The 15,857-nt window shown below is 37.2% G+C and overlaps 1 protein-coding gene across 2 annotated transcripts in view; it reads right to left on the bottom strand.

Annotated features, from left to right (window-relative positions):
- The window catches only part of LMBRD1 (LMBR1 domain containing 1), a 63,884-nt gene that overhangs the window by 38,272 nt on the left and 9,755 nt on the right, over positions 1-15,857 (bottom strand). Inside the window, exons 4-7 of one of the 2 annotated variants that reach the window (XM_058020689.1) lie at positions 12,228-12,325; positions 11,190-11,257; positions 6,670-6,758; positions 2,737-2,810 (exon numbers count right to left, since the gene is read on the bottom strand). In XM_058020689.1, the coding sequence (XP_057876672.1) occupies positions 2,737-2,810; positions 6,670-6,758; positions 11,190-11,257; positions 12,228-12,325 (329 nt within the window). The remainder of the gene's footprint in view (positions 1-2,736; positions 2,811-6,669; positions 6,759-11,189; positions 11,258-12,227; positions 12,326-15,857) is intronic. The other variant, XM_058020690.1, reaches the window with a different exon arrangement.

Below are 15,857 nucleotides of genomic sequence, written 5' to 3'. Positions count from 1 at the left end.
AGAGAAAAGAGTCACTCCTTCCAGAATTGTGTTCTGCTCTGAAGTAGAGCAAGTGGAGTAATCCAAACTGGCAAAGACAGACTACACTCTGAGCCAACCACTCTCTGAAGTTCAGGCAAGTACAACAGCCCAGAAATTTTTCATTCCTAAAGCAATTTCTGCATTATGTCATACCACAGGGATAAGTCCAGCCCATGCTGCTGCAGGTGAAAATAGCTTAAATATGGAAGCCTGATCATCACTGCTGGTGGGAAAGGTGTCATGAAAGCTCTAAAGCTTTCATAAAAAAAAAAGAAAACACTGTTCCAGGTAGGAAAACAGACCTTCTAATAGGTGTTTTTCACTGTCTGTGACACATTTGTACTTCAGTCCACCCATATATCAAAGCCAGCTCACTGCTAAGATTCTACAACTGCCTGCAAACAATGAAAAAAAACTCACATCAGACATACACAACAACCCACTCCTGTGTGAGCTCATGCCCAAAACTTCTGTAAAATAACTCCTCCATTTCTCCCACTCTCCCTTAACACCTACTGTAAAACAGAACAGAGAGTTACAGAAGAATGAAATACAACAGTTAAAAATAAAGGAAATCAATTTCACACTCCAGGCATTTGCATAAACAGCTCAGCTGAAGTTTACAAAGCAACAAATTAGCACAAAAGTCTTAGTAATTAAGACATTCAGATAAGAGTTCTCATGCCTGATGTTTCACCTCATTTATCACTCAGTATTTATATAAGTTGTAAATACACTGACACTAAAGCAACAGTATTGAAGATTTAGGTATTGTCTTCATCTGAGAAAACACAGACAATCCAGAACACTGGAATTATTGAACATGGATTTCCAGGTTCCACATATTTCCAGGTTCAGCTAGTGTTGAAGACAGAAGCATACTGTGATACTCAGCTGAATGGTGCCTACAACCAGTATGGGTTCAAAAATAAGTAGGCAATAACACTGGAAGTAGGAAATATTAGCAGTAAATTGAAAAAAATTCCAAGAATCATATAATCATTAAGGTTGGAAAAGACCTCCAAGATCATCAAGCCCAACTTTTGATGGAACTCCACCATGCCCACTAAACCATATTACAAAGTACCACATCTGCTAAGGTTTCTGTTGTACATTGCTTACACTTCAGTCAGGAATAAAGTGGCTTTATTTTCACAATCTCACATTTTAGATGTTTGCAAACAGTTATAAAAACCATACTTGGTTGTTTGAACAAAACACTGGTATCACTCTCTCAGCTAAGGTGTTTTTTCTTTTGTTAGCATCACAGCTAAAATAATATAGTATGTGCTCTTCAGCAATTCAAACAAGAAATGGATCTTTTCTTTATAATTAAGGGAAACTAATTAAAATCTGGCACATTATTACAGGCTAAGTGGAGGTCTAGATCTTTTTTGACCATTACATGATCCAGATGTCAGCAAGCTAGTTTGAATAATTTAATGACCCATGTCACTTTAAGAAAAGGCTGAAAGTAATAAAATTTATCATCTTGATCAGGTTAAAGGACTTCAGCAATGTGGCTGAGAGCAATTCAGCTCACCTAAAATACCCACTAGTTCATCCACCCAGTTGCTCTCCTACCTACTGCACAGACCCTGATGGCCACTAAGCTGTCAGGGTTCTGACACATCTGTGAACCTGTACTGAACTGCCCTCCATAATTCTGCTGTAACTTACACCAGCTGGAGAGACAGAAAATCATTAGCTCCACTTGTTACTCATTTAACATTCTAAAGGCAGTATTTCATAAGCACTTACCCCCTTTCCCTCTTTCTTAAATCCTTTTTCAAGTTTTATAGATTTATAGTTTGCCTGAAACAGACACCTTCTTGGGTACCAATGCTTCAAAATAATTTACTGCACAAGCTATGGCTACAAAGGCACTTAAAATTCACTAGCAAGCCTAGATAGGAACAACTATGTTAGAGCCAGCTTTCAATGGAAGAAAACATTATACTAGCAAGGACATGAATCTAAAGATAAAAACCTGTCAGAAAAACAGTAATTTCTGAGAAACTTTACAGCTTTGTCTGTTATCAGCCACTTATCTTAAGCTTTTAAGTTGCATCTTTGTTGCAAAATTTTACCTTGACAACAAATTAAAACATGTAGCGTTACAAACATGCTGATTACTCACTGAGTGAAGAAATAGAATAAATTGGAAAAGCAAATGACCACATAAGCATTAAATGTTGGCCAATGTCAGCAAGTCAAAACAGTTCCTTTTCTTTCTATGTAAAAGCAAGTGTCAAGCAGTTAAACTAACATAACCTTAATCATACCATTTACAATTGGTTACAGAATGAACCCTTCCAAATCCCTCTCATAAGGAACTGCAGTACCTTAGCTCCATATCAACTCTGGGTTATGCCACACTTCAATGAATAAAAAAAGTGCAACATTTAATTCCTAATGTCAGAGTGGAGAAATAAAATAAAGTCAGTGACTGTGTTACAAGTCACAAGTGATGTGACATCCCCTTCCATGAACGCATCAGAATTAAGTCTGATCTCTGTTCACTACCAAAACAGCAGTCCTTAAATTTGCAGCAAAAAATTTAGAACTTAGAATGACTACTACAAACCATGAAAATCCAGACCTAAAGACACTGCTGAATCTTTTTAGTATGACAAGTTTTCCACACAGGTAGAGACTGTGATAACCACAAGTATCATGAAGGTAAAAATCTGAAAACGCTGCCTAACAACTTACTGTGTAAGTGATAGCTGCCAACATTCCAATCACAGTCAAGGAGCTAATGGAAAATGAAAGTGCAGTCAAGCCATCTGCAAAAAAAAAAAAAAAATTGTTGAAAATACAGTAGATGTGTAAGAACAGTTCTTCCTAATTCAGTTTCCAGAACAGATAAGAAAGATGAAAACATAGTTAGAAGTTATAACTCAGATGAAAAACTTACCTAAAAGAGCTTTTTGACCAGAACAGATCTTTATATGAAATTGCAGGATCCAGGAGACACTCTTGTCATTTTCACAAGCTCACAGAAGTTACATTGGCCCAATTGGTTGAAAAGACACTAATGAACTTGCTTCGTTAAGTTTCTAATACCCCTTTCAAGACCTATTTCTGGCCTCCCAGGGTGCTGTGGTAACTTGCAAAACTTTCATGTGCATTCTGGATAGTTCATCTTAGTTTTGTTTGCTACCACCTGATTCCTCCTACTAACAGCATTATCTAGAATCAGACAAGCATGGATCCTCTAACCAACCAAAAAAGCCTCAGCTTCACTCAATGTATATACAGACCAACAAACTGGACAAAGCTCAGAGGACTGTAGTTAATGTAGCCTCATAACTCTAGTAATTTGGAGAGATAGTAAAAAAGTGACCAAATAAAAAGGCATTTAACTCACTAAAATCTTGTGCATAATTCTCCAGAACAGGTCTGTCCCTGACCTCACCACACAAGACATCACAAGTGGCTTTGGTCACTTAACATTGAAACTTATAGTAAACTACAGAAATTGACCTTCAGCAAACAATTTCATGTTTATGCTCAGTCATAACCAAAGTTTACTGTTTTCCCCCATGCCCTCCCCTCTACTTAATTAAAAAATTTACAGTAACTTTTATTTCTACTCACAGATATACTAGCCTGTTTTCATTCATTGGCTACTTTCCATTCTTATTTACTGAACACAGCACTAAGCAGTTGCCAACTGAGAAATCATAACCTATGGGAAACTGCACCCCTCTTCTGACCAACCCTACAGACCTCCTTCCAAAACCACCAAAAACTAATAGAATAGCACAACCAAATCCAACTTCACTGCTCAAATCTCTCCTTTACTGTTTTTGCTAGATAACAAACAACTTCCCCAGAGTTAAAAGCAATGTGTTCCTGTGTTTCAAACACTACAGCTATGTTCAAAACTTATTAAAAACCCCAACAACCTACCAAAAACCACCTAGCACTATTTTTCCTTCAGTAGCTGTGAAAATTTGAGTTCTTTTTGAAGTTTAGGGGGCAAAAAATACCCCTCAAGTGGCCCCTATTTGTAACATATCACACAATGTATTTACACACAGTATTCGATGATCCTCCTGTATTTGAAGTATTTGAAACCAACATTTAATATCCACTTTAGAAGTCTGAACTGTGCTCAATGCAACATTAAGAAACTAACTGGCTGAAAAATTGTAATTGTATACCAGCAGTATATTATCAGGCTTTGCCTCAGTGGATGAGTCTGCATCTCTTTCATAACCACACAACCAACTACCAAGTGCTGACTGGATGTTTGTTCTATGTCTCAGGATCTTTGTATTTCTTGGGCCACGACAGACAGACAAAGGAAAGGGGTAAATTAATATAAAAACAGGACAACAGGCACAAGTAATGACAACAGACAAGCATTTTGTCCTTATTTCTCCAGCAGCTGGAACACAAAAGAACCCTTTTCAGAGAGTTGCTGTCCGTGGAGCAGCTCAATGAAAACACAAGGGATCCCTGCATGGGGGTGTTGGGAGACAGCAAGCTGAAGGTCAGCCAGCAGCATGGAAGTCCCACAGCATCCCAGACTGCATCAACAGCAGCATGTCCATCTATTAAAGGAAGGGACAGTGCAACCAGTTCTGAGGCCCCTGCTGCAGGTTAAGACTGATAAATGTGAGCAAGCTAAGGGAAGAATTACAGTGGTTGGAAGCTGGAGCACATGCTGTGCAAAGCAGCTGAGGGAGTCAGGCTTGTTTGGCCTGGAACAGAGACAGGTTTGGAGACCCCCAATCCAGCCTGTCTGCTTAGCAAACAGGGGGAGCCCAGGTTCTTCAGTGGTGCACAGCTGTCAAGCGTGAGACAGCTGGGTGACAGCAAGTATATCCACAACAGGTGAGATTTTTCCAGAATGAGTTCAGTCTACAAACTTGGGGGGTTTTGAAGAGCTAGGTGATGAAGCCCTGAGCAATCCAGTCTAATCTTAGAACTTCCTTCTTGGTGCAGATTTGAATAGATAACCTGAGGTCTATTCAATCTGAATTATCCTATGAAATTACAAATCACAAGAGAATGCTGATAGAAAACAAAATCAGACTTTCACATCCCAACCCAGCAACTTAATCAGTTTACTTTCCTAGAAATAAACATAGGCTATACTGTATTTCATTGCAAAAGCAGCCAAATACTTTGTTAGTCATATCAAGGTCACCTGGAAACATTAGCTTACATCTCAGCTCCACCATTATCACAACCTGTACAAACACTTTAAGCAGCATTTTATCCTGAGCTGTTATAATCTTTGCAAAGCAAGAGGAACATCAACAAGCAGACAGCCAAAACATTCAATAAGCTATGGATTTGTCCCCCCCATCTCCTACGCTTACAAGCACAGATTACAGCACAGAACATATTATGATTAAAGACCCTGCAAGGACGTTACAGCAAACAAGGGCCTTGAGTATTCAAGTGGCAAAAGGAAGAAGAGGCAAAATAGGGGCTTGTTGCTGAGTGGGGCAGGGGACCTGGTGAGACAGGACTTTTCAATGACAAGTCTGAGCTACTGAATGCTTTCTTTACCTCAGTCTTTTACTACAAAGACTAGACTTCAGGAAATCCAGGCCAGGGAGCAGAGTGAGAAAAACTGGAAGAATATTTACCCTTGGTGGAAGAGGATCAGGTTGGAGAATACTTAAGCAAACTGTACATATAAAGTTGATGGGCCCTGTCAGTGTTTGGTATATGTCATTGCAGGGAACTTTATTCAGTACAGAATTCCTAGACTAATGCAGAATATGACTTGATGAAGGCTTGTATTATTATAGCCTAAAACATTCACACAGACACCAATACTCTGATTCATATCAAGAATGAAACACAAAGTAATGGAGCACTTATGCACTGGGATGAATGTCTGTTAAACAGCTTTTAGTTACCCTTTTTTGAATGTATTTGAAAAGTGACATCAAGTCTGTTTTAGCTCACCTATAAAACACTTCCCTCACACCTCTACCCTGAAAACATACCCTGACTAAGCACATGAACTACACCACAAGGGTTAAACAATATTCCATGGAGTTTGGTCTTCTCAACAGCTCTTTACAGCCCTACTGTAAAGTATAACAACTGCTAACAACAATTTTAGAAGAGGTCAGTACTGTAAGAGCAAAGGGAAGAAGCTGTAACACCCACAAGACTTTCCCATCCAAATAGACAGAACAACTCATCTCATTTTTACAGTGAACAGCAGCACTGCATTTCATTGGGCAAATGAATGAAGGCCATTACAACCCAATGGTCTTCACAACCATCACACACTCACCATACCCTCAGAGTCAGTGAACTTCAGCATCCAAGCAGCATTTAAGAGCTAAGTGAAGTCTATGGAAGCAAACACCCTCTCTCCCCACCATAAATATCAGTGGACACAACACTGGAGTCCTTGCTGTCAAATGGGGACTTGTATTCAAAGAACAGAGACAAGATGCTGGCAGTGTCTGCTTTCACAATAGTCCTAATTTTTGTTTTTCTCTGAACAGGAAGTCTTATTGTAAAGACTTACTGTAGGTAAGCAGCCAGAGAAAAATTAGAAAACTGCCACCAAGGAAGTTAATTATCTCGTTCAGTCAATGAACAAGTGGCAGAGGTTAGTAGAGTAGCAACTCATGCAAAGCTCAGAACAAATCTCAAACTTACGACTACTTCCAAATTCTTCAAACAGGAGCTTCACTTTCTCCCACTCTGTGGAATTCTTCTTGTTGGGAATATCCAAAGGAACAAAAGCACTGTAATACAGAAAAAAAATCTTTCTTACCCTAGTTATTGAAAAATAGGAAGAATTCCATTTCTAAATTAAGAAAACAGAAATCCATTCATTCCTGAAGAAAAGGCAGTGTTCCATTTTATTCACATTCTCCTCTGCATTTAGATCAGCAGAGTACATGCATATGTGTGTACAGTCAGGTCTGAGGTCAATGAACAAGTGATTTTCTATTTACCCGTCCTAAAAAGGTAAGGACTCCACACTCAAGTAAAATTAAAAGACATATTAATGTGATTTACTATCCTGATTTGACTCATATGCAGAGGAGAAAATCAACTTTAAGCATCAATTGAGACAAATTCTCATATAAATATACACTTCTGAAAGCCAAAATAAAATAATGAATGATTCTCTAAACAAGCATTGAAATATAAAGGGACATGTATATCATCCATTATTACAACTAAACACATCTGCTCCATTCCATTCTTTGTTCTGTACTTGGCCCAGAGAACTGAGCTGCAGGGAACTTCACTAAGTTGTTTTGTACTTCCAATAAGCCCACTAGGAAAGAATGCTCAGAGTGCAATGTCAGGTAAAACAGTCCCCTAGCTGAAAGCTTCCTGTTGTCAGGCTCACCATCTAAAGTCAACTAATAAGAATAACTCTTCAGCACCTGTACAGACAAAACAGCTGAGTTTGTAATAGCTGCAAAAACAGTGCCTCCATACCAAAAAAACCACTGAGACTGTAGCTTTGAGACATGAAATAGAATGTCTACAAGTCACAGGGAAGACAGATTTAGAGGGAAACACTTTAGGCAAAGAATGAAAGAACTCACACCTGAGTCCATCAAGAATGTTCATAAGTATCATTTGGACTTGGGTGAGAAATTGCTATTATTTGTACAACATGATTAGACCCCACCTTGAAGTCCCAAGTACATATATTCCAGGAGCAGTCTCAAAGTACAAAACGTGCTTTTGCTTCCAAGGCTGGGGCTAAACCAACTGTGTGCACATATAATCAACACATCAAAACCAAACTGATACTTGGCCAAAAAAAAAGTTCACATTTTAAAAATCAAGATTTTAATTTCTAAAGAAAGCTTCTTGGCTGCACAAGAGGCAGACTGAGGGCTAGCATTTGCTTAAGTTGACACATGCTTGTTGACTTAGGATTTAGCTCTTCTATCTGCCTCTTGTAGTAATGCTTTCTGAGCAACAGCATCCAGACAAAATGAAGACAGGTATTAAAACCAAGTTAGGCAACATTTCTACTTATAAATAATAAAAATAAATAACTGGAGGTTTATTTGGTAAAAATGGTTAAAAGAGACCGAGAACATAGGTCAAGTCCTTTTTATTTTAACACGACTATGGATTTGCTATTTGTGGACCACATGCAGGAAACAAGCAAGATGGAAGAACATTTCAGGATATTTATAACTTGTGTGCTTTTTTTTTCCCACTGAGAACAACAGGATTCCGTTTTTTTTTGTTGTTGAACCAGCATGTCAAAGGACACTAATCAGAGCAGGGACTACTGAATACATTATACTCTTAAATCAGTACTCAGATAAACCTTGACTGAAGGAGATGGACATCTGACTCTGCTCCTGCTCAAGTTCCATGCACCAAAGGCCCCAGAAAGGAACACAGGAGTTATAAATTTAGGTAATGCAAGCAAACAAAACAGCTCAGCTGTGGTGTCTGATACTTGGAGTTTTGGACACAAATCAAATTATTAACAGTGGTAATTTTAAGAATAGAAGCAAATTGCTACGCTGTTCAAAATACATCCTGGGTAAATTATGATTAAAATCTAGATCAATATCTAGGCTGCAGAACAAGGAAAGTAAATGCAAGACAAGCAGTTTGAAAGTATTCACTCTTGGCAGGGCTAATACACAAGTGTAGATGCATAAAGTTGATTCTTAAATCAGAGTGCCATTAACTGTCATCCTTAGAAAATTATTTTTCAACACACCAGATTTAGACTCATTTCCTTAAGTGTATTCTGCTGTCATATAATTTGCATAACTATTTATAGGATAATTAGATATATTCATAACTTTTTAAGAGCTAATGGTTCTAAAAAATCTAAGGTAACCAGTTTAACTCTAAACACGGACAGCCAGAGAAGCATGCATTTTGGAACCAAATGTTCATCAGTCTCAAAAACAGCCTTTTTTTTCATACTAGACTGCTTCAGGGTTCCTTAATGTAAATTGCAGTATGTCAAGCCCCTTGACAAGCACATGACATTTAGAGACAGTAGAGGAAAAGTGCCTAACTTATGGGAAGGGAAAGTCATGATAAGTAAAAACTAGTTCTGAGCATCCCAGTATAAATTTGCCCTATACTTTGTTTTTCATGGTACTCTGTATCAGGTTTTTTGTGTGCAGAGGATTTAACTATTTCAGACATGTGCATTTTTGCCAGACAACTGTTTTGTAACAGACAAGTAAAGTAAGTAGTACAAACACCGCTCCTGATAACAATGTGGACAACAACATCCTGCTCACTGAGCTGTGTTATCAAGTCAGGAAAACCTCCAATACTATGTGGCACTAAACACATTTGTTTCCCAAAAAAGTCACAATGATCTCTAGTGGAGCAAGGGCAACATCCCAGTAAGAAAAAGACACTCAAACTTTGAGCTTAATATAGCTTTTATAATTAATTTCAGGACAGCCAACCAGGGAAGAGGCAAAAAATTCCTTATGTAGACCTTAAACTATTTATTGACCTTTTTTAATCATACAGATTACTTCCTAAACCAATCAGAATGGAGGTTGTCTGGCCATGAGACACCAGCCATGTAAGCACAGGAAAAAGACTATTATTTGTTAGGCACCCAGCAGGAAATATTCCTAACCCCCTCAGTCTCAACTTGTGTGCAGCAGCACTCTAGTTCATTAAGCCTAGACACCTAGAGTCAAACCCAGGACATAAAATTCCAGCCTATTTTAACATTACTCTGATCCTAACCACCAGTGAGAGAATCCCCCACTACTGCAAGACTAATCTTCACTACAGTCAAACCACTCAGATGGAAGCTTCAGCTCCAACATGTTTCTCTCTTTCTGGTCACATTGGAACTCTGTGGCCACTTCCTTGCTATGAAAACAGCTGACTAAGACAGGTAACTTCTTCAGGAAAAACATACACATAAACACTGAGACATATGCTACTTAATCTAGAATAAAACTATACTGGAAACAGAGTTCACATTTTTCTTCAGCACAGACACCTCAGTTGCCTCCTAAAACAGAGCCTTTTCCCCTTGAAGGGAGTCTTGCACCTTCTCTTAAAAGGGAAATACAAGAATTACCTTAAGTCTTACTGGGAGGGAGGGAGAAACATGCCTTTAGTTACTGAGGATTCAGCTGACACCTACTAGAGACCCTACCACAATTTCTAAACTGGATGTGTAACACAATACATCTATCTATACCTATGATGTGAGCTAACTGTCAGAAACTGCTTTTGCCAGAAATTTTAGCAATATTTCTAGACAATGATTAAGGTAATAAACTCCTGCAATCTCTTATAAGAGCAAATACCTTACTTTCACTTAAAAGGACAAGAGACTTGATAGAAACATACCTTTAATTTTTATCAAAACTAAAACAATATTCCAGTAAGATGGTGTACAACTGGAAGCATTAATTTCACTCTAGTTTCTACTTCACACTCCAGTACTCTGATATGGATCATTTTAGCATACATTTTGCAATTTTTACCAACTTTATTGCTGAGGTCAAAATGCTAAAAAGCTTATGACACAGCAGGCATGAGAAAGATTCAGTATTGGTGTGCACATGTCATGCTTAATGGTGATCAGAAATCAATTTTCTGCTACTACTTGGAGTTTCAGAGCAACAGCACTTGCTGCAAACAGGTTACTCACTTCAGTAACATTTGCCTTCTAAACAAAGGCCAGCAAAAGCTTTATCATACAAGGCACAATTAAGTCCAGTATAACCTCATACTAACACTCTTCAGACAACATTTCTATTTAGCAAAGTATAAGCACATAACATCTAATCATTTTCCTAAGAAACTTGTTTTGCAATGTCCATTTCAGAAAAATCACTTGAGAAAAGCAAAAAGCTATTTGATGAACATAGATTAGGACAAATTTTTTATTCCTGTTGTACCCTGAAGCATTAATGTAGTTGTGTCAAAGCCACCATGTCCTTGATACCAATTTGCACTGCACGTTCAATCAGCTTGGAAGCACAAGCACCCCCATAATTAAGAAAACCATTTTATCTTCCAGTTAAACTCTTACTTTTCAGGTACATAATTCTCAGGATACTTAAGCCCTATCAGTGATTAAGCTGATGTTGATTATACAGATTGAGTGTATCATAATTTACCTCTTAGAAGCACAGAACTCTGATAAACAAATCTTGCATAGAACAGTGCTCAATACAAATACTTACCCAATTAACAGAAGAACTGCACAAACTGTGATGAATCCCAGAGTGTATTTGAGTGCAGTTTTAACCTGCTGAATATTAAAGAGAAACTTAATACATTGACATAAAATGAATATTAAGGGATTTGTGCAAACTATGAAGTATTATACTTAGCATAACAGGTATTCTACAAAAAACCTCCATAAAGAGCATGAGTACTTTCATACATAACTCATAAGCATACATTCTTGAAACATCTCATAGCTTGAGAACTGTGAAAAATGACATAGAATTCTGCTTCCACCATAAGCTATGCATCCCAGCAGCTGTGGATGGAAGCCTGGATATATTCACTGCAAATACACTAAAAGAAAATATATACTCCTAATACTCTATATTGTGGCTATTATTAGAAGTCTTCTTATGTTAAGGTTACAACTAAACAGAAGGGATAACAATCATGATTAACTGATCAGAAGATTATTTAGAAAAGTATTTTCATTTGAAACATAGTACCTTACTGGCATGCAGTTACTGTATTCCCTGGCAGGTCTCAAACCAGAGCATTACAAAAGTAAACATCTTAGCTTCAGGTAAATTACTACCGCCTACTTCAAGGAGAAAAAAAAACCAACACTACAGTAGAAAGACAAAATTTGAGTACCTATTCCAGAATCAGAACCACCTTCTTATTCTCTGCTTTAAAAGCTGTCACTATATATGGTTTCTATTCTATGGAGTCTCACATAAGTTTTAAATTCCTGTGCATGACATTCTCCTCAAAAGAATTTTTAGAAAGTTCACAGACTTCACGAAAATACAGACATTAATTACTTATCTCACTAAAGTTTCATTTCATGTGAGACCACAGTGCTTAGACTAGACAATGCCAGACTATGTCTTACTAAGAACTGCTCCAGGATTTTTATGGAACTATAGTAATAGGCTTAAATAGCACAATGCTAATACCATTTGTAAATTAAAAAATCATTGTTGCTTTCCTGTTTTGGCAATATTCATTTGCCTTTTCATTGCTTGGTGCATTTACTAGAGTAAACTTACTGAGCATGTGTTGCCATCATCTTCTTCCTTCTCCTCATAGTAGAAATAGACAAAGGGAATCCACAGAAAGACGCAGAACAGAATGATCGAGTACAGAGCTAGGAGGAAGAATTAAATTAGGGGACAGTTACATTGGCACTTCATTTATCACACAGTAATTCAAAGGAAAGAGTAAAACATTCAATTCCTCTCATCCTAGCTCTTAATTTCAAGCATTGAAAAGTCAAAGTCACTAGCCAGCATACAAGCTATTACCGTTTTGTGAACTCCAAAGAACTTTAAAGTGAACCCCTTCAGACTAAGGATTTCACATCTATCTTCAATTCAGCAATAACAAAAGACTAAAAGTAATCAACTGCATGCAAGTGATATACAATACTAGCACATTAGCTTAAAGCATAGTGAATAAAAGCAAGCTAAGCCACCCAATTATTGTTCAAAAAAATGTATATCAAATGAAATTAATTTAAAGGTATTTTGATCACTGGACTCTGTACTAGATTCTCCTATTAACATAAGTACATCATGGATGAAAGACAAGGCTGTTACTGACCTCAATTAACAACACAAAACAAGCTGTAGCAGTGTAGTATCATCACTTCATGCTCCCTTTTTAAGAGGACTAATTGGAGATTGCAACAGATATTTAACTGTGTAGCCACTAAACCAACCAGTCCTTCTGTCATGTCACTTTGATGCTCAGGTGATCATAAGAAAGTGAAAGGTTTAACACATGTCTTTACTGTCAAGTTTTGAAGACATTAAGACTGCTGGTCAAAATCAATTAGATTGATTAGCCAGTGGCTAAAAGACCAACTTCAAGTAGACAACTTGAAGTTTAAATCTTCAGCTGTCTGTATTATAAGCTGAACATGCTTTAGAACATGATTATTTAGGAAAACCTTTTAATACTCTACATTATCTTATACTATGAACATTGCAGAAGTCCATTAGGAAACTAAAAACTGTGAAAGCAGTATGTTACAGTATTTGCACCCTACAAGGAAAGTATCCTAGAATAATTTACTAAGACTTCAAAACGTCAGAACTGCTACACAACCAAGACTGTTTGTGCCAGCACATAATTGCACCTTTGAAGGAATAAATAAAAGTACTCAGGATCACATAAGTCCTGTAATGTTTGTCTATTTTTCATCTTTGCCCCATTTTGCATGACTAACACCTTTCCACATATACATAAAAATGCAATTAACACCTTTCCATGAATACATTCATTCCCAACTTAAGTTTGTAACCTCTTATCTTGGCTGGTGCACTCCTCATAGTGCCCACATGCCCCAAAGAAATCTATCTTAGCCTTTTTTCCTGAAGCTGGTATAGAAGCCAAATAAGTTTCAACACCTAGAATCTAAATATGAATTTCTAATTATATCTAAATAGAACTCATTCTTTGGAAAAGTATTTCAAAGTGTTAAAGGTATCTACTGCTTGGTGTATTTAGTATGGCAATGCAAGAACAGAAACAAGTTCTCAGTTAGTTCATGAACTCCTACATTTGCCAAGAGCAAATTCAGTGCTATGTAACACCTTGAAAACTCCAACCTGAAAAAGAAGCCTTCCTAGGCATTCTACAGCAGTAGTCATACTACTTCAATATTGTGAATAAGTGTGACTTTCCATTTATGTTCTAGCACATTGCTCTCAGAAACATTACCCTATTTTAGTAAAGTGTTTCTGTAGATCAACTCCACAGTATTTGTCAACCACAGCTACAGATCTCTCAGAGTATTGAGAATGGCTTCTCCTAGAACCAGACCACAAAAATATGAAGTCATATTTGATTTGCACTTAGTTCCCAGAAGCCCAAATTCTTGTGTCAATGACTTACCAAACACTTGCAGTAAGCAGAAAAAACTCCATGTAAAAATCATCCAAGTAATACCACTTGCCCTTTTGGATAAATTCTTACTCAAATTTTAACCTAGGAATCATCAGACTTTAGCTGACTCAAAAAGAAAATGGAAAATCTCAAATTTAGCATACACCTCAAAGCACACAGGAAGACATCCCATAAAATTTAGCGGACAGTCCTTGTCACGCTGGAGCTGGGATTCATCAAAACATATAGGTCAAGATTTTGGTCTATCTCACAGGCAGATGAGAATCCACCAATAATATCCATACACAAAATTTCATCAAAGGACACTGGACATTGAGGTGACTCCAACAGGTAGTCTTTACTCACTACACAACACATCTCCAGGTTACTGTTAGTTGTTTCAACCTCATTCTTTGTGATACAAAGCAAACTGTGTTGGACAGTTTTCAATTATAACACTTTCTGCAAGAGAGTTTTCCTTCCACACAAACTGACATGCTTTTTTAGAGCATTTGCCAACCATTGATCATTGTTCAATCACTAAAGTACTGTGAGGCATGTTCTATTACATTTGGGGTTAGAAATAGTAACACACTAAGCCACTATGGCTTCAAAGCAATTATTAGACTGATTTCCTAAGAAAAGCTTTTAGGCTGCTGAAATCCCACTTCAAGACACAGCTATTTCAAGCTTCACTCTGAGAGGTGCCTCACTTATCATTCTACAAATACAAACTCATTCTACTTTTGTATCAGTCTAGTCAAGGAACCAGGTGGGAATGAGAAACAGAGCACTTTTCATGGGGGCTAACACCTACTCAAAAAACCAAAAAAGCTTCTCTATGTTTAGTTACAGCTTTATCAGTAAAAAGCAATGCAAGTAGCAAAATAATGACTAATATTCTAAAACATCAGTTAAATCCCAGTCTCCACATTCTTGCTACGATTACAAGTGACTTGGATTGAAGGACAATGACCTAAGCCCACTAATTATTAATACCATAAATTGCCAATACAACTACACAAGTCAAGTAGGATATATATAGTTATTCTCCATTTTCAGGAGACACAAGAAAATACTGGTATTCATGTTCTAAGTACAAAAGAGTACTTCACTTCTGCTCATCCTGTCTGTTAAAAAAATCAAAAACAAAAACACTACCAAATACTTTCCTAGGAAGATAGCAAAAAAAAAGTGGAATAGTATTCCAATGGAAGAGTTGCTTAACTTTCTCCTTCTCAGCTGTTATGGCACTATGCCGGGCAACAGCAGCAGGGCACCAGATGTAGGAGAGGCATTGTGTTTTTATATATGATTTTTGGAGACCTCTGAAAAACAAGTTACTATTATTGTTCACTTCAACACAGCTCTAGTTATAAAACCAATTTTGAAAAAGTATCTACTCAAATTAAGATAGCAACAGAAAAAAAATTTAAAGCCATGTTTAAATCTCTACCACCATCTGGAGGATATGCTATGAAATAAGACATTTTCCTATAGTATTTCAAGTAGATCTGTCCAGAAAGGCCAAAAACAAAAGCAGTTTTCCCAATTTAAGTTTTTATCTTTTCTAAAAATTAGTTCAAGATTTACCAAAACATTCAGCTAGCCCAAAACACCTTACAGAAGTTCATCAATCAATCGGTCTCACAAATCTACAGCAAACAGACCACAGCAGAGCTTGAAGATTATTCCACCATTTGAAATGGTGGAATATTTCATCTATTAAACAAGACTCTGGTAAACTACAAAGAAAAGAAATCAAATACATATCAATTCCACTATTATAA

Source organism: Melospiza georgiana, chromosome 3 (genome assembly GCF_028018845.1).
Source record: "Melospiza georgiana isolate bMelGeo1 chromosome 3, bMelGeo1.pri, whole genome shotgun sequence".
NCBI classification, from domain to species: Eukaryota; Metazoa; Chordata; class Aves; order Passeriformes; family Passerellidae; genus Melospiza; species Melospiza georgiana.
Note: the sequence above shows the minus strand (reverse complement) of the source record. Positions and strands in the feature narration are given on the sequence as shown.